This window comes from Neopsephotus bourkii, unplaced genomic scaffold (assembly GCF_033783945.1).
Source record: "Neopsephotus bourkii isolate Nb327-2 ecotype Australia unplaced genomic scaffold, CSIRO-AGI_Nbou_v1 NB_1139, whole genome shotgun sequence".
Taxonomy (NCBI): domain Eukaryota; kingdom Metazoa; phylum Chordata; class Aves; order Psittaciformes; family Psittacidae; genus Neopsephotus; species Neopsephotus bourkii.
The window spans coordinates 4,842,035-4,860,519 of record NW_026901625.1 but is presented as its reverse complement, the minus strand read 5'-3'; the positions used below and the strand labels follow the sequence as shown (position 1 = coordinate 4,860,519).

At 42.7% G+C, this 18,485-nt stretch overlaps 1 protein-coding gene across 1 annotated transcript in view; it reads left to right on the top strand.

The window, feature by feature from the left end:
- The window catches only part of KDM5B (lysine demethylase 5B), a 49,637-nt gene that overhangs the window by 16,751 nt on the left and 14,401 nt on the right, over positions 1–18,485 (top strand). The window contains exons 5-17 of the mRNA XM_061363114.1: positions 2,039–2,173; positions 3,118–3,211; positions 4,581–4,684; positions 5,891–6,049; positions 6,582–6,701; positions 7,171–7,329; positions 7,759–7,940; positions 10,766–10,928; positions 11,930–12,049; positions 12,902–13,096; positions 13,495–13,676; positions 14,343–14,467; positions 14,748–14,898. Of these exons, the coding sequence (XP_061219098.1) occupies positions 2,039–2,173; positions 3,118–3,211; positions 4,581–4,684; positions 5,891–6,049; positions 6,582–6,701; positions 7,171–7,329; positions 7,759–7,940; positions 10,766–10,928; positions 11,930–12,049; positions 12,902–13,096; positions 13,495–13,676; positions 14,343–14,467; positions 14,748–14,898 (1,889 nt within the window). The remainder of the gene's footprint in view (positions 1–2,038; positions 2,174–3,117; positions 3,212–4,580; positions 4,685–5,890; positions 6,050–6,581; positions 6,702–7,170; positions 7,330–7,758; positions 7,941–10,765; positions 10,929–11,929; positions 12,050–12,901; positions 13,097–13,494; positions 13,677–14,342; positions 14,468–14,747; positions 14,899–18,485) is intronic.

Here is an 18,485-nt window from a genome sequence, read left to right as displayed (position 1 = left end):
TGGGGTTATAGCCTGCAAGTACAGGCAGCCTGGGTGATGAGCTTTTCAAATTACCACCTAAATCTGGAGGAGATTAATTGTATCCCAACATTTCTTTTCTCCCTCATCTTCTTGACATCCTGGAGGCCTTGTGAACATTCCCCCTGTGTCCTTTGCCTGCCTGCTGAAGGAGCTGCTCCTTAATGCTTTGAGATGATGGGATTTGAATTTGCTGTCTGCCACCATTTGGAGTTGGAGGATTATATGTGGAACCATCTTCTCAGAAGCTAATGAGATCCTGATCACAGGCTAGATCATAGTGTGTAGGATGAGCTTATGGTAAATTACTGATGGAGGCTGAACCTAACCAGGAAGGCTCTGCTGGGTGAGAGAGGAAAGGACTGAAGAAATGGCACATAGTGTCCTTGCTTAAAGACACTGCTTGCAGTTGATCAAGTCAGTCTGGGAATAAACTAGGTTGAGGGGAATTCCCATCCTTCGGACAGGACTCACATTTCTAGTTCTTAGGTACAGCTGAAGATGTTAATTCACATCTATTTCTTATTACTGCTTTGCCTTGGGCTTACTGAGGCACTGGAAATGTTCCTGCTTAAATAGTTGTTGAAACCTCAGTGTTTAGGAAATGTCTCCTGGGCTGTTTTTCAGGGGGGGTTCTTTCTCTTTTTCCCCTTGGCCACCACTGCAGAGAGGCAAGTTCCATGATTTGCTGGTTTTCTCTTTCAAGGTTTCATGATCCTTTTGTTTAGGAAAAGCTTTCTAGATGCTTGCTTTCAAGGCTCGTGTGGCCTCTGTTATCAGAAATGGAAACTTGAAGTGGAAAAATCTGTTTCATATGAGAACAAGATTCAAGGAACCAGTTTTTATAGGAGTCATGAAATGTGGCGACGTTCTGGGGAGCATTAATGCCGCTTGCTTTAGTTCTCTCATAGTTTTCCTATTTTCTGGATGTTTCTTAGAGCAGTGTTGTGGGCTGGCTGTGGGTGACAGTTAATGATACCCCGCTACCCTTGACCGATACTTCCCGTTTTGGTTAATATGTATTCCTTTCAGCATGACCTTGTCTTCTGAAATACCACTTTCTCCTTTTCCGTTGCCCCTTCTGGTATCATTTGTTTCGGAAAGTCTGATTCCTGTGCTGTCTGCATTAGTCTTTCCACCTCCATGGTGGTTCTCTTGCAGTTCCTGTCCCCTTTCAGTTGAGCTGAGAAAATGCTTGTGATGGGAACAGATTAACAGAAGCGGGGACATGTGGATCCGGCAGTTCATGTGAAATACTTCCTAACAGCATAAGACTTTTTCTTCCTTTAGGATTTGTTGTTTGCTTCTTAATCTGTTGTATTCTGTCTGCTGTTACTGACTGGTTTTGTCAAACTTGGAATTACCATTAATTATTATTTTTCTTGCCAAATATATGTACAGTTTACAGCAACTTAATATGTTCCAACCTGAGACCTTCTGTGATTCTGTGTTCATTCAGCAACTTGAAAGAACTAAAACTGTTCTTGCAGCTTCTCTCCTTCTGTCCTTAATTCATGAAGCAGAGTTGTCCTCTCCAAAACATATGAACAATGTTCTTCAGGCAGACTGTATTCAGTGAAGACTGGGATGTGTGATGGGCTGTAATTTACTTTTGTATTGCTCTGTATGTTAGCATTGCAGTAGTGCAACCTGAGGACAGTACAGCAGTTTGCAGTATGCTGTTGATACAGTCTCCAAAAGCACCATCTACTAGAAGAATCGGTGTTAGTATTCCCATGGAGAACTGTTTGGTGCTCATAACACTTAAAGGATGACTTCAGCTCTATTTAAGATCCTTTATTATGGTTACTGCAATCAGTTAAAGGGCAGAGAAAAGCGGTTTTGTGACTTACTCGAATTGGTCGTGTTACAATTGTCATAAATGCTGTTTCTATTAACTCAGCACAGTGATTATGGAAGCCCTGCCTGCATTCTTTCACATTAGCCAGGAAATTGTTCTGCACAAAGTTTGGATGCGAGGTGGAGGCAGAAATGAAGTAATCAAATTGTCTCTCTTCAGTGCTTGCAAAAACCAGATCTCACCAGTGACACAAAGGACAAGGAATATAAGCCCCATGATATCCCCCAGAGACAGTCTGTTCAGCCATCGGAAACCTGTCCTCCTGCTCGTCGAGCAAAGCGCCTGAGAGCAGAGGTGAGAGATCAGTCTTTGTATGGGCAAGTGCTCTCTGGTGACGGAGCTTGCAGCCATAATGCAGTGGTGGAAGTCACACTTTGAAAGCTGGGCCAGTAAGTCCCATAGTTTGAAGTTCAGGGAGCGGTTGATTGTGTGAGTAGCAAGATAGAGGTTGCATGACCTCATTTCCTTAAGAAATCAGGCTTAAGAAATACAGTGTTGGAGAAATGCATCTTTATGAGGGATTTGGGACTTGTTCTCCCAGAGTCTCAAAACTTCGGGGAAGAAACACAAGAGTTGGAAAACATTATTCTGTGTTGAAATCTCCACAGTCCACTGAGTGCCCTGCTTAGGCTGGAGGATGTTCTGCTTCTCAAGGGTCAAAATCTGTGAAAGCTGAAAGCTCCTTGCTCCTTTGCTGAAATCATACTAAAAATGTGGTATCACGATTTCCTTTCAAATCTCTCCAGGTTATTCCCTGTGTTATTTCTCTCTGAACTCTTTCTTTCAATAATTGAACAGGTATTTCAGAAATTCAGCTTGCCTTTTTAGATTTACTCATTTGTAAGTCTAAAATGGTTCTTTGATTTTAAATCAAGTCATCAGAGCCTTCATCTGACTTCCATCTGCCTGGCTTTCCCCTAGAACAAGTCAGGTTACAAGTTTTCAGACCTCCATTGTACCTCAGGGAGGTGCTCACATCTCACATGAGCTTGTTCTCTGAACCTCCGCAGCCTTCTCTTGCCATTTACCAGAGTGGGCAGGCGGGAGTGAGCACAGGTTGGATCCCTTGGGTCCACAGCGTTCCTGCAGCTCTGCCCACCAGGATGTTCTAGGATCATGGGTCCGCACTTGGACAGGCAGCAGTGGGATGGATGGGAGTGAACCTTTTCCCAAATATAAGCCTAAAACCAAAGTGTTCTGTCTTCATGACTGATAATTTTGTTTCCATTTTCTTTAAGGCAACCAATATTAAAAGTGAGTCTGACTCTCCAGAAGCAAGAACTCACAATCTGAGACGGAGAATGGGATGTGCACCTCCCAAGTGTGAAAATGGTGAGTGGGGACTGAAACAAAATGGGATGCAATGGGTGTTCCCTTGTGCAAACGGTTCAAGACCAGAGTTAAATGCAGGAGTTGGGACAATACAAAGTATTAAAAAAACCCAAACCAACCAAACTTCATTTGTGAGTTGAATTTATTGGAAAGGTCCATTCATGGCTGTGACATCTCTCTGGTTTTGTGCGTGGTTATCTTGGAGAAGATACTTTCAGTTGAAACAACAATTTCTCTGTGTTTTTTAAACCTCAGTGTCTGCTGGGGAGCAGTCAGCAGTGAGACTTGAGCCATGTTTCTGTTCTGTATTTTCAATACACAGCATCAATCCGCTGGCTTTAAATAAAGGAAACTCTTTTAAGTCTGTATCAGATTTCACATAGTTTTAGGAAAGAAATTGAAATCAGGAGATGAAACTCACGAATGCAAAGGATCGTGTGAGCTTCAGTATCCAAGTGGATTGGGAGCTTCATCATCAAGTTCCCATCATAGGATTGTTTTAAATTCCTTCTATCAATAGTCCTGAGTCTGTTGTATCCTTAAGAAATAATAATTTCAGATTGAGAAGAAATCTTTAATGTCATCAAACAAAAGAATGAGCTTGTTGAGAGCTAATTTGGCAAAGCAAATACAGGGACCCTGTACAACTACTGGTGAGTGAAGTGAACGAAGCAGCTTCTCAGTCTCTTTGTGCATTCAGAAGGGTTTTTTCCTCCAAGAATTTGTGTAGATTTTGGTCTTTCTTTTTTCTCCTCCTGAAGAGTAGAAGGCAAAGGCTCCAAACAGCTCATTAATGCCTAAATGTCTGAAGGATGTAGACTTTTTTCTCTCTAATAACTGGGCTCTCAGACTCCAAGATTGTCTCATGTCCACATGTAAAGCTCATGTGTAACTTCAGCCAAGAACTTCATTGCCTCCTTGTCTTCAGCACCAGAAGTGGTACAAGAAACTGAAGCTTGAACGTCATTGTAGGGAGCTCTTGTGTTGTTTCATGTCTCCATGTGACATGCTGATGTAAAATCGATGGAGTGATTGAGCTACACTTGTTACCACCACATGGAAAGAAAAACTTAGCTTATGAGGATGCTCATCTAAATAATCTAAATAGGATTTAAAATACCCACTTGAAGAATGTGGGCTGTGATAGTCATTGCTTGCTCATGGAGGTATGCTTGGTGTTTCTGATAGTTGCAGGTGTTCAAATCGTTTCTTAAGCTAACTGAAACAAGTGTGTGTATAGGATAACAAGGAATTCAACAAATAACTGGGAGTGATGCAGTCTAAAAGTAATGACAAATAGTAACAAGTCTTGTGAGCACTAAACTATTTTGTAATCCCCTCATTGTTCTGTGTTCTTCTGCTGCAGCAGAAAAGGAAACGCACACCACAGTGAAACTGCCCAAGAAGAGACAACGTGCTGGGGAGCCAGAGAAAGACAAATCCAAAGTCCGGTCTAAAAAGCCCACTAATGCTGTGAGTACCCCTGCTTCCTGCTGCTTCCCGTTGGTTGTGGGTGTTCCTGGGTTTCTCCTAGGCATGTAGTTAAATGTGGCCTTTTTTATGACATTAAAGACTCTTGTATTCTTCATGTAACCGTATGGTTGAAACAAAGCAGTATCTGTGCCTGGCAGAACATACATACTCATAAAGCTTCGTGCTGAAGCTTAACAGGCTAGTTAAGTTTCACTATAACTAAAGCAACTTGTTTTCTGTCTCCAGGGTACAGTGTTAAAATAAGCAGTTTGAATGAAGAGCCAAATAGAAATGTTCTGTTGTGAGCTGATTTCTCTGCCCATTGCCAACCTGCCCCTTTTCCCTGGGGCTTGGTAGCTGCTGTGGGAAACCTCCATCACCCTTCTTTATCAGCCCAAAAGCACACAGCTCTGCTGGGAAGCTGGTGCCTTTCCAAATTAAGGTGTTGGCTAGTATCTCTGGGGGGAAAAGAGGGACGCTGCCATCAAGAGGAACTTCCTCTCTTCTGAGGCTCCCAACAGTTGGTCTTGGAGAAGGATGAAACATAGAATCATAGAATAGTTTGGGTTGGAAAGGACCTTAAGATCACCCAGTTCCAACCCCCCTGCCTTGGGCAGGGACACCTCACACTAAACCATGGCACCCAAGGCTCTGTCCAACCTGGCCTTGAACACTGCCAGGGATGGAGCATTCACAACCTCCCTGGGCACCCATTCCAATGCCTCACCGCCCTAACAGTAAAGAACTTCCTCCTTATATCCAACCTAAACTTCCCTTGTTTAAAGTTTTGACCTGTTACCCCTTGTCCTGTCTCTACAGTCCCTAAAAAAGAGTCATTCCAAAGCATCCTTATAGGCCCCCTTCAGGAGCAAGAAAAAGGGTTTGTGAGCAACCAACTGGTGTTATGCCCACGAATCAGCACAACTGATTCAGACTAGGCTGGCCACTGAATCAGGTCTCCAGTCGCTTGGAAACGAATACATGGAAGGGTTTGGAACTCCTGTGGTCCTTCCTTTAAACTACAGAGCAGGGGGCACAGTTAAACTTTAGCATAAGTGTTTTGCGTTTACTTGTCTCATTTCCATTTCAGAGAGAAAGTAAAACTAAACTTCACCAGCTGCCCAGGTGACCAAGTTACCAACCTGCTCTTTCACCTGTACTTACCTCAAGTGCTCACATTCCCACTCTGCCAATTTTTTGTTACAGGTGGATTTGTATGTATGTCTCTTATGTGGCAGTGGTAACGATGAGGACCGTCTCCTGTTGTGCGATGGCTGTGACGACAGTTACCATACTTTCTGTTTAATTCCACCCCTTCATGATGTTCCCAAAGGGGACTGGAGGTGTCCCCAGTGTTTGGCTCAGGTAATCTGACAAACCATAGCAGTCAGGCTGAAGGCTGTTTCTTCTTTTGTGGTGTTTTTAAACTCAATCCTAGGGATTGAAAATACAGGTTGTTTAAGGCTGTGCAAACAATGTGATAAAGAGTAAAACTAAAATGAAGATTAGGCATGCTTCAAATTGGAAAGCTGGAAATCAAAAATTGATGTGCCTTTAATGGCTACATTGGGTCTTAATGGGTATCTTTCCTCTGTACTTAAAATGGAGTTTCACTGGGTGCATCAGCATGGAGGTCTTCTTACTGCTTATCTCTACTAGAGGAGGGAGAAAATAGACTTCAGTGATGTTAATACAGATTTATCAATGAATAAATACTGTGATTTGGTGAACTAAGCAGAGTAGTTTCTCCTTTTGACTCAGTGAGGCTTGAGACAATCATTTCAGTCAGGGGTCCTGCCTTCTTACCAGATGCTGTAATAGTAGCTTGCTTGTGTAAAATCTGAGCACAGATTGTCTTGTTAATGCATCATAGAAATGATGATCTCTTCAATTGCAGGAGTGTAATAAGCCTCAAGAGGCATTTGGTTTTGAACAAGCAGCAAGAGACTATACGCTTCGCACGTTTGGAGAAATGGCAGATGCATTCAAGTCGGACTACTTCAACATGCCAGTCCATGTATGTTCATGTATTTATCCTGATGCCATGCTGTAGATTTGGGGGTTTGTGCTTAGTTAAAGTATATAACTTTGAGGGGGAGGCAGGAATTCTGCCTTTGAATGGGGTGGAATCACAGGTCCTTATTTATGTCAGTGAGTCCATGTTCTTGCTGGTATCACGGTTTCTTGTTGCACTGGCTGCTGGGTTGATTGGTTGGTGTTTGGTTTGGGGAGGGGGTTCCACTTCTGAAGTGTCTGTAAGGAAGAGGGTGCAGCAGCGTGTCCTTGGTGGAACCACCAAGGTTCCACCTTAAAATGAAGAGCAATAAAGTGCTGCTGCGTTTTATTTTCTATTGTTGGGATGATTCTGAACTGGTGAAATGCTTCAAGCTAATGGAGGTTCTCCCCTGTGACAGCTTTGATTCACGTGCTCCTTATGCATTTATTCCTCAGGATATGCTCCTTATTTTTATTCTTCTTGTATCTAGATGGTCCCCACTGAGCTGGTTGAAAAAGAGTTCTGGAGACTTGTTAGTACCATTGAAGAGGATGTGACAGTAGAATATGGAGCTGATATTGCTTCAAAGGAATTTGGCAGTGGCTTCCCAGTGAGGGGTGGGAAATTTAAAGTTAAACCAGAAGAAGAGGTAGGTCTTCGTTAGTTCGTTGTGTCCATTTGTATTGCAGTTCTTTGTGAAACAGGCCTCTTTGGTTGAAAGCACAATACTAGAACTGGGCTGCAAAGTGTTTGTTTTAAGTATATGGCACAGTATTTGAAGAGGAGAATTACATCAGAATTTTGAATAAATAAAATATGCTGTGATCAGGCATTAAAGGCCACAGATTTATCCTCGAAGTTAATAAATAACTTCCAAACTTTACAGTTCTCATTTTAACAAAGCATTTTAACGAAGGCGGTCAGATAAGGCTTGTGAAAGGTCCAGAGACAATGGAGGGTTTATTCTTTGATGTGTTTCTGACATTTTCCAGTTGGGAAAGATGCTTTTCCAGTTTTATGTTCTTGGGTTTTTTACTTCATGTTGTATAAACCTGCGACTGTTCTGTTCAATTTTCAGGAATACCTTGATAGTGGCTGGAATTTAAACAACATGCCTGTGATGGAGCAGTCTGTTCTTGCTCACATCACTGCAGACATATGTGGAATGAAATTACCTTGGCTATATGTAGGAATGTGCTTTTCTTCATTTTGTTGGCATATAGAAGACCACTGGAGCTATTCGATTAACTATCTTCATTGGTGAGTTTGAGGAATGAACCCAGCCTGAGAAGCAATCTCCCTTTCGTTCCCCTTCCCCTTTTTAACTAGTGCACTAAATCCAGATTCCCATTGTTCAGGTCAGAATAACTTTTGCAATCCTATAGCAGCAGGGTTCAATTTGACACAGTGCGATTCCTGCATTGATTTGCTTTTGGGTAACAGGTCATGTTTTGGAAAGAGACATCCATTCCCAGTTTAAAATCCATGAGAGATGCAGCAGTTATTCCATCAAATGTTTTATTATGCTCAATGTACAACTTTTGTTTTAATCATCTAGCTTCAACAGTCTTAGGACCCTGCATATTTTGTGTGTGTTCGATAGATCATTCTATCATAAATCCTCTCATCAAGCAAACACTTGTCAGCTCTAATCAGGACAGATCTTTGCCATCTCTTTGATAGTCTAAATAGATTGAGCTGTTTCAACTTTTCACCTTGCAGCTTCTCTGGAGTTTGAATTATTCGTGTCACTCCTGAAGCCTCTCAAGCTCTTTCCCTTTCCTTGTTCACATAAATACTCCAGCAGAATAGGAAAACCATGTCCCAGCTGCTATTCAGTAGATCATCTTTTTGGTCAGTTGGGCAATTGCTGCTTCTTGAAGTAGCCGCTGCTGTAGCCTAGTCCAGGTAGTCAGTGACTTCAGTTGCTTTCTCAGTACTTGATACAATGATTGAGTGATGCTAAGTAAATGAGTGATCAGGTTTACATTGTAAATATGATCTTCTTTTGTCATTTTTTCCCTTGTTTTTTCATCTAGGTCTTCAGTCAGGCTAAATCTGGGCAGGAGAGGAGGTTCTTTGTTTGCAGTAGAAACTGCACTACTTCTAGAAGAGCTTCCCTTACTATTGTTAGAATGGTGTTAGGTCCCCCATCACTTGTCCCATATTGCATTTAGTGTTCCTAGTCAAGGCCAGACGATGTGGAAGTGCCATGCATGAGCAGACATGTACATGCAGTTGCAGACACATGTGAAAGTTGTCCTACCCGCTTTTAAATGTGTGGCTTCTGCAGCATGAAAGTCCTTGACATGGTCTTTACATTTGCAGATGTTCTTCTGTATTTCCCTTTAACTTTGAGGTTTAAGTCTAGGTGGTTTAGCCTATTGGAGAGCACTGTGTAGTTGAGGTTAATACTGGTTTTGGCCAGAGCATCCAATCTTAATAACCTACTGCTGAAGAGGCAATGCTCTAAACTCTCAAGAGACTTAAGAAGGCAGGACTGATCTTGTGAAATAGGAGGGGTGAATGTCTATCTCCAGTGTTCCCATTTGTCTTGAAGGAGCTTGTATTCTGGCACAGTAGTTTGAGCAGATGGTCCTAAGGGAACCAGGCTACAGCAGCAGAGCTTTCATGGGATTGAATTGACTTTAAATCCTGTGTTAGTTCTTGAAGTGGGAAAAGGAGAAAACCCCCAAATCTTTGCTTCTAAAGATGCCTGCAAATAAATGTCAGTCCTGGTCAGAGGAAGAGTTACCATCGCTGATGCTGGTATTTGTAGAGGGAGGAATGTGTCAGGTAGCAGTGCAGAAAGAACTGCCACCCTCATCCATTCTGCAGCTTGCTGCCTTCATAAAGCTGACACCTTAACATGTCCATAAGAATCGTGTCTTTCTCAGTTACATGCTTTGTTGAAGTCCAGAGACCCCTGGTCCCAGTATCCTGGTCCAAGTTTAACATAGTTCATAACTGCTGTCATCTGTTCCTGGCACTGACACTCATCAAGGAGCAGAATTCTTGACTAACCCAGTACTGGATGAGGACGCAGGATGGTTTTTGGTTACATCTATAGCGGGTCTTCAGGAATTCATAGAGTTGTTCCAAGATGATCAGGTCCAAGGCTGCATAGTGATGATTCTACTTGTGCTAACCCTCATGCCACCAGTGTAACTGCCCTCCCACAGTCCTTCCCCGCTAACTGTCCTTTTCACCATGGCAGAGGTGCTGTCTGAGTACAGGGATAAGCTCCTAGGTATGAGGTATACGTTGCTGGATTCATACTTCACTCTTTACTTCTGGAATCCTCCCAGTTTCTTCATGATTTATGTGGGGAAGCGGGGTGAACCCACCACAAATCAACATACTGTTGGGTCAGCTTTATCCTGCCAGCTCTTCAGGAGTCTTGGGATAAAGTGATTTGTTTGTTATCTTCTTCTATAGATATCTGTCTTAACGTTGTTCTTTATACTGGATGGGAAGGTGCTTTCATCTCTGTGCTGCAGTGAGCCAGCTTCATTCTAAACTTGAAGCAGTATCTATTGGAACACATCTGCATAACCTTTTCTCAACCGGCTTCCACTGGGTTAAGCTGTTGCTGCAAGTTCTTTGTTCCTGCTCTGGATGTGGATTCATTTTCTTTTCCTTGATGTCTTTTGCATAACTTGGAAGTTTAATTTCTACTTACTTCATGTTGCTTTTATAGCAATTATCCACGAGACAGAAAGAACAGGCTTTGGTTGTTAGATCCAATGGGGAGTGTGTGTCGTTTGAGTCAAACAGCTGATGTTTTGAAGTTGTGCTGGAATCAGCACAACTTCACTGAGGACTTCTTCACTCTTCCCTCTTCCCCCCCAATGCCCTGCACCCCACCCCCCCAATATTTTAAGCATGTGCTCAGAAATACAGACAATCACATCTTAGGTCTGGAGGAGGGACCTGTGTAACATGTGACGGTTCAGGAAGGTACACAGTCCTTGCATTCCTTCCTGGTGATAACCCCTTCTTTTGACATGGTATGTTTTAAAGCAGAAGACTGAAAATGTAACTTAAAGATTGCTTATATTTAACTTTTTTTAATAATCTTGCAGGGGGGAGCCTAAAACGTGGTATGGAGCCCCAGGGTATGCAGCTGAACAGCTGGAGGATGTAATGAAGAAGCTTGCTCCAGAGCTATTTGAATCTCAGCCAGATCTCTTGCACCAACTTGTCACCATAATGAACCCGAATACTTTGATGGCCCACGGAGTGCCTGTATGTTGTTGGACTCCTGTGCTACTCCCCCAAACCCAACCCTCTGCCATTTACACTGAATTCTATTTCAAAGCTGCTAATTGAAGCTACTTTTATTACAGAGGTGGTGTGGTAGTTTCCATGTATGTGGTATCTTCCTTGTCTAGTATAATGTGCCCGTACAGATGAACAGATGGGCAATGAAATCATTGCTTTTGGAATTGTTGGCAAACTCTTCTCTGGAGATCCACCTTTAGTGTATGTCTATTTCTGTACCTTAGCTGCAAAGTTTAGTCTTAGCCTTTGCAACAATGGCAGGAGCTCTTCCTATGTCTGGTTAATCAGGCACAGATTATTTTTTGGCAAATCCTGGCAAGGGGCCAGAACCCATTCTTCCTTTATTTGTCATCCACATCCTCTTATTTTTCCTGGATAAGTTCTTAGGTGTTTAAAAACATTTTCCATCAGATTCCATCATATTCCATGTTAAATTATTTGTGGGAATTATGTCCCTTTACAACTGAATTAGCTTTTGGCTGGCTGACCTTGGGACTGAAAGGGAAATCTGGGAAAAGCTGCAAAGTTTGTCAAGTTTGCAATGCTTTGAAAGACTCCAAAATTGAAAGGTGCAGGAAGCCCTGCCTGCTTTCATGCTGATTGCATAGCACCAAAAGCCAGTAGATTTACAATGGTGCAGACTTTAGTAGGTTCCAAACTTCTCTTCCCCTTCAGCTGCACACTGAAGAGAGCCTGCCTATGCTTCACCTGTGGAACTGTGCACAGAGTAAGGTGCAGAAGGCACAGGCAGGTGGCTTGAAACTGCTTAGGATGTGGGTAGAGCTGCACAAAACCCAATTGCCTTCCGGGGTTTTATATGACAAGTTGCCAAATACCAGTTGTAATTCTTGGGTTTAAAACTATCCAAAACCATTACACAAGTTCTAGGAGCTGGGCATCCATATTGTCTTCAGAGCCTTCAGGTCTGTTCAGGTTTCACCTAATGCTCGTCTGCTTTCTCCTAGGTTTATCGAACCAATCAGTGCGCTGGGGAGTTTGTGATCACCTTTCCAAGAGCTTATCACAGTGGCTTCAATCAGGGGTTCAATTTTGCTGAAGCTGTGAACTTCTGCACAGTCGATTGGGTAGGTTCCTAAACCAGGGTTTAATGAAGTGTGCAGGTCCGAAGTTGTTCCTACCTGATGCACAGCTGTAATTCACCCCCTCCACACCTCTCCTCCCCCAGAATGGTCTTAGCTATTTTGAAACATAGCCTGTCTCAGATTTAAAGGTTTCTGCATTGTGACTGTGGTTTTGTGTTTGGGTTAGCTTGGTTTTGGTTTTCCTTTTGTCCTTCCATGGATTTCATATTGCACTCAACACATAACCTCATTGTAACCTGAGCACCATTCACTGTTGGGCAGTCCTAAAATAAAGCTATGAGTAACCTGCCCAGCTCATAATGAATTGCTTACTCTGCCTTGGGTTAGTTAGGGACTTCATGGAGTCAGCAATTTCTCATGCTGCAGCTCATAAACCAGCCATATAATTCAAGAAGAGGGTCCAGTGTGCCCTGAATCCTGCCCTTGGCGGGGCATTCTTCAAATGGTGAGCATAGGGCAGGTGTATGTACTCTGCCCTTTGACACTTTCCCAGCCTCTGTGTATTTTTAGCTTGGGTCTTCCTGAGACTACTGTAGTTTAATGATTTAGTTACCTCTAATTATGGTCTCTTCCAGATAGGTCATTCCCCCCTGTGACCTGCACTAACCAGCTTCCACCCACAGTGCCCATTGCAAGAGGTTTGTAAGCAGATCTGGTTTACAAGAACTCAGGGTCTTAATTTCTCTAGTCCTACATTCTGAATTGGGAATACTTTGCAACAAGGATTTGTCTTAACCTCCCATTTGGGTAGTTCTTGGTTAACAGGACAAAACTTAGTATCTGAATGTAACTTTCAAGTTGAACTCTTCATTTATTTCCTGTTCCTCAATGCAGCTGCCATTGGGTCGCCAGTGTGTGGAACATTACCGTCTGCTGCACCGTTACTGTGTGTTTTCTCACGATGAGATGATCTGTAAAATGGCTTCCAAAGCAGATGTTCTTGATGTCGTGGTAGCATCTACAGTTCAGAAAGACATGGCTGTTATGATTGAAGAGGAGAAGAGGTTGCGTGAGAAGGTTGATAAACTGGTGAGTTTGAGTTGTAGGAAGTAATACTGTAATGAGAACAGTTGGAGCAGTGGGACTTGTGCTGTGCTGTCACTGCCTTAGAGCTGCGTGGTACCTTCCTGAGGAGCACTGTTGATTTCAGAGGGCCACTTGACTACAGAATCATTTATCATGCAGCTTGTTTTAACATCCGCCCTTCAATATTGTTCAGAATGCCTCTTTTTTTTGAAGTCCTATTTGTTCTTACAGTAATATAGTCAGAACAGCTGGTTTTCCACTAACCTGGATTTGTGTCTACCCGGTTTTAATATCTTATTTCCAAATGTCATTATTCCTTTGATAACTTCAGCTTCTGATGTTTTAGCTTGGAGTAATTACCTCTTCATTAGACTTCAAGGTGATTTAACACTGTTTTGCAGGGAGTGACTGACTCGGAGAGGGTGGCTTTTGAGCTGTTACCTGATGATGAGCGACAGTGCTTGAAGTGTAAAACTACCTGCTTCATGTCTGCTGTTTATTGTCCCTGTAAACCTGGATTACTGGTGTGCTTGCACCATGTCGAGGATCTCTGTTCTTGTCCCACCTACAAGTATAAACTGGGGTAAGTTTTACATAGCAAATAACACTGTTATTAAGTTATTTGTTGTACGTGTTTGATAATCTAGTGTCTGCTCTGTTTTGTCAGTGGTGCTAGTCTCAGTATTCTGTGTCTCTCAGTCCGTTGCAAATACAGTGTCTTTTTTGTGCTTGAATACAAAGGGACTTTCTTTTCAGCATTCAGCTGCTCTTGCTCTATAATGGTGAAAATTGCTGGATAAGTTAGTTTGCTCTTTTATTACATCAGTAAGGTCATCATTCCTTATATCCAGTCCTTGTGTGTGACATTTCTTGCTTTTGTTAGCTTTGCTTCCTGTTGTCATATTTCCTTTGCTGTTGTTTGTCACATCTTTCCCCTGCATGGATGTAGCATGTCCTAAGTCAACTTCACAACTGCTTCAACTGCAATATTGAAATTGTTTTTGAAGCAATTGAAATGTTGAATTTGTGTTAAGAGGAGCATGGTGTGGATGTAGGTCTTAACAGGATCACTCTAGGTGCAAAGTAGGTCATTTCTGTGTTGTATGGAGCATGTTGTGGATGTAGGTCTTAACAGGATCACTGTAGGTGCAAAGTAGATCATTTCTGTGTTGTATGGACCAACCCATGTTCATGTCCCTCCTCTGTACCCAGTTTTTGCTGAAGAGTTTGAATTCTGTGCTACCTGTAGGTACCGCTACACCCTGGAGGAGCTCTACCCAATGATGAACGCGTTGAAGATGCGCGCAGAATCGTACAACGAGTGGGCTTCCAATGTTAATGAAGCTCTGGAGGCAAAAATTAACAACAAGAAAAGTAAGTGTCTTACCTGGTGTCTGCAACACAGAATTTGCCAGTTTGTGCTTTCTGAACCTCAGCACCTCTAATGTGACAACCAGGGGAAATTGTACATCATCTCACGGTTTAAAGTAACTGCGCTAAGCTGCCTCTGTGTGAGAAGCTTGTAAATCTCTTTGCCACAAAACATAACTGAAGCTGAAATAGAAATACATTTAATGTGTTGTGTTACTCAGCTTCACCGTTTAAAATCCATCACCAAGGGAGACTTTTATTAACTTAGCATCTTTCCCAAAAGGTCTCATCAGCTTTAAGGCTTTGATAGAAGAATCGGAAATGAAGAAGTTCCCGGACAATGATCTTCTGCGACACCTCAGGCTGGTTACGCAGGATGCAGACAAATGTGCCTCGGTTGCACAGCAACTTCTCAATGGCAAAAGGCAAACCAGGTAAATGCTGCTCTGTGTGTGTGCTCAAAGTGGAGTCAGTGAAGGTAGATGCCACTGGCTAGTGATAGATGCCAGTGTTCTGGGTAGACTTAAAAATGCAAGTAATCATTTTGTCTTCTCAAGAGAGCCATCTGTTACAGAGAGGTTCACCTTTACTGCATGTAAGAAGTTAAACATCCTAAGCTTTCGGTCTCTTCTTCCTCTGTGTTTGACAGTTGGGCAGTAAATTCACTCTAATATACCCTGAAAGGAAATATTGGTGTGGTATTTCCAGACAAGTAACACCCAAAAAGATCCAGTCCACTTGTCTTTGTGCCATGGGGGCTGGAAATCTGTCAGTGATGCATACATCATTATATGCATTACACTTTGTCTTGTGGAAAAATAGTATCTTAAATTCCCAAGCTGGTGCTGCTGGGAATACTGTATGAGATCTCTGAGAAATCCTTGCTCTTTCTTTGGCAGCACTTGTGTTAAATCTTTATAGATGGGTTATTTGCTCAAGGAATTTGAAGAGACAGCAGTGTTTGGGTAATAAGTTATTTGTGAACTAGATTTCCGCTGCCTGGTGCTGCTGGCAGTTTCCATGTCTGAAATGAGTTGAGAGGAATCAAAAGATCCAGAAGGACGAAGGCAGATCTGCTCCTTGCATCAGTTTGATGGTGGCTGTATTGATGTACCAGCCTTTCTCTTGGGGATCACTGATTATCATCTGTTGCAGATTCTTCACCCAGCCTTAAAATGGCTGCATCTGTGGCAGGTTTCTTGGAAAATCTTGGGTTTCTGCCTGTAGAGGACAGCATTGCTCAGGTCCAACCACCTTAAAAGTGTGAAGTAGTTGAGAAAGGACTCCTTCTCTTTTGTCCTGTCCGGATGATTTTCACCTCCTTCTGCTGCTTTGACCAACATGGTGGTTGTCAGGGCAGTTGCTTTTTTGCTGGTGTAACTGCAGTGTGTGGGTTCTGCGTGTTACCTGCCTCACAAGACATCCTGTAGCTTGTCACTCCCTGTGTTCTTGCAGTACTTTAAGGCCAGCTTTGAAGGACTTCAGTAGTAAAACATTCAGCTGCTATTTAGCCATCATTCTTGTAGCTGCACTTAGCCCTCGTACTGATCTTTGCATGAGGCTTTGTAGCAAGGACATGATAAAAATTCACCTTCACTGTCTTGCCCAGCACAAGAGGATGAACCCTCTGTCACTGCAATGTAAAAATACTACATCAGGAAATGAAAGATCCGGCATTACAACAGGCATGACCTCTGGCAGAGAGGTAATTCCTAACCCAGAGATTCATGGCACCGTTATTGAAGGACTTGTCCACTCCTAATCACTTCCTTCATTGAGTGTTGAATCATCTCTTCCCATTCTGACATCCCCAGTCTGTGTTCTCCCATCCTTGGTATTTGCTCAGGCCTCTTGATGATGAACTTGGAGAAGCAGCCAGGCCCTTCCCAGCTGTTCTGTGCCAGATGAGCTTTTCCAAGAGTCCTTCCTGCTCTATATCCGTACCATCTTTGCTTGGTCTGGGAAGAGCCAGGGGCAATTTTTACCTTCCTTTCCTTGACCACTGGGTCTGTTCTGTCCCCATGACAGTGTGTCAGCCTTTCTCACAGCTGTATTTGCCAGCTCCTTCAGCATTACAGTCTGTGGTGAATAACGCACCCAGTGCTGCGCTGCACAGGATGAAGGCAGTTGCTTGGATTGTGTTTCTTATTTACTCCAAAATTGGTTTTAGCCTTTTTCTCACTATTTCTCCATTGAATTTTATGGTGTATTTCTGGGAAAAGTCCAGTTGCACATCTTCCTAATTAGAGTGGTAAAAACCTGTGTTATTTGATGGATGGTTTTTATCCCCCTTAAACAATTTAAGGGGGGAGTGCTCATAGCACATCTAGAAGACATAAAGAATAATCTGCTGAAAATCTTGATACATGTTATATCAGATACAGTTTCATCTACGTGAAGCTCACATATCTGTAGGATTTTGGGTAACTGCTGTGTATTGCTTAGGAAGGATTGTGGATTCTGCCTAACATGATTCATGCTTTTGACAAGCTTTTCTTTATGGAATAAGCGTTTTGTTCTGATTCCGAGTTTGGAAGAGTCAAGCAGTAGACTTGGCTCTACTGGAAAGGTCATCCCTGTTCATTATGGTGGGCAGTGATACTCAAGGATCTCCTCCTGTATAATACAGTTCCTGGGGAGAAAAGACCAGGATAGGTGATAGATGTTCTCTTGGAGTAAACCCTGTGACTCCAGCTCATCACCTTCTCTGTGGTACTTGAAGAAGGATGGGCTGTACTTCCTCATTAGCTTTGGTTCTTGTGGTGGTGAGGGATGAGCAGTCTCACCACTTGTTGCTTGGCAGGTTGTTCTGTGACCAGCTCTCTGAATTGCAGTTGAATCCCAAGGACTGTGTAGCCCTCGTTCCTCTCTGGCACTGGAAAGGAAAAGCAGCGCAAGCACAGAAGGATGTTCTCACTATCCATCCCCTTCCTTCTCTAGGTCTGATGATACCTTCTCTGCTGCTTAGTCTCCAAGAGTTTGGAGACCTTGTGCTTAGAGATCTTTATGATTAATAACCGTGGATGGGCATGTGCTCTTCTGGGAATACTGCTTTTTAGGCTTGTGTGATTTCAGGTTATCAAAAATGTGTGTGGCAGTCAGACTTCCACTTTACATGTGTGAATATGTAGAGGAACATTTCCTTTTCAAACTTGATCCTGCAGAGCTTCCACAAAACCCAGTAAACCACAAACCAGCCTGTGTTGTACCTGAGGCTTGGAATTCATTTTATTCTGCTTACTGTGGACCTACGGGTTTTGGACCTCCCAATGTAACCTTGCATAGCCTTCAAAACCACCTATTTTTACCATAAAATGGTGAATTAGAATTTCCTAGTGTTCACATTGCAGTCGTGCTGGCACATCCCGCTGGGCTCTTGCTTTCCTCTTTTGTTTCAGTGACATACTGTGGGTTAAATCAGAGCCAGCATTGTAAGAGATTTCTTTCCTTTTCTGTTCAGGGTTCTCAGACCCAGTTAATACTGGCTTGAGTTAGAGAGGTTTTTAATATTAGCTAATTTATTAACCCTTCTAAGCCACTCGTTTGATGCAGTGCTTGTAGGTAAAAATGAGAATGATGATTTCAGCGTGAAGAGGATTTGTCAGAAGTGCCTACATGACCTGTAAAGATAAACCCCATTCACAACTGGGATTTGGTCTCCTTTGGAACGGGCATGGGGAGAGCGCACTACAATAGCTATTGCAACATAACTGAATAGTTTATCCACAATTACTTTGTGTTCTGGAAAAAGGCTCAATTTGATTCCATAATAACCAGTGCTCTTCCAAGAATGAAGAGTTATTCCAGAATACTATTTAATATGAAAGAGTGTTTTCAACAATAGCTCATTCTGCTATAGCTAAGGGAAGGTTCCCCATGTACGTATGCCCTGGGCTGCTGGATGCTTCGGAATATTGTGTTATTTGTGAGTAAAGCTCATCTTACACAAATCATAAGCAGATGCCTGAGAAGTTTAGAGTTTATTTTCTTGTTTAGTGGCACCCAACAGAGTTGAATTGTG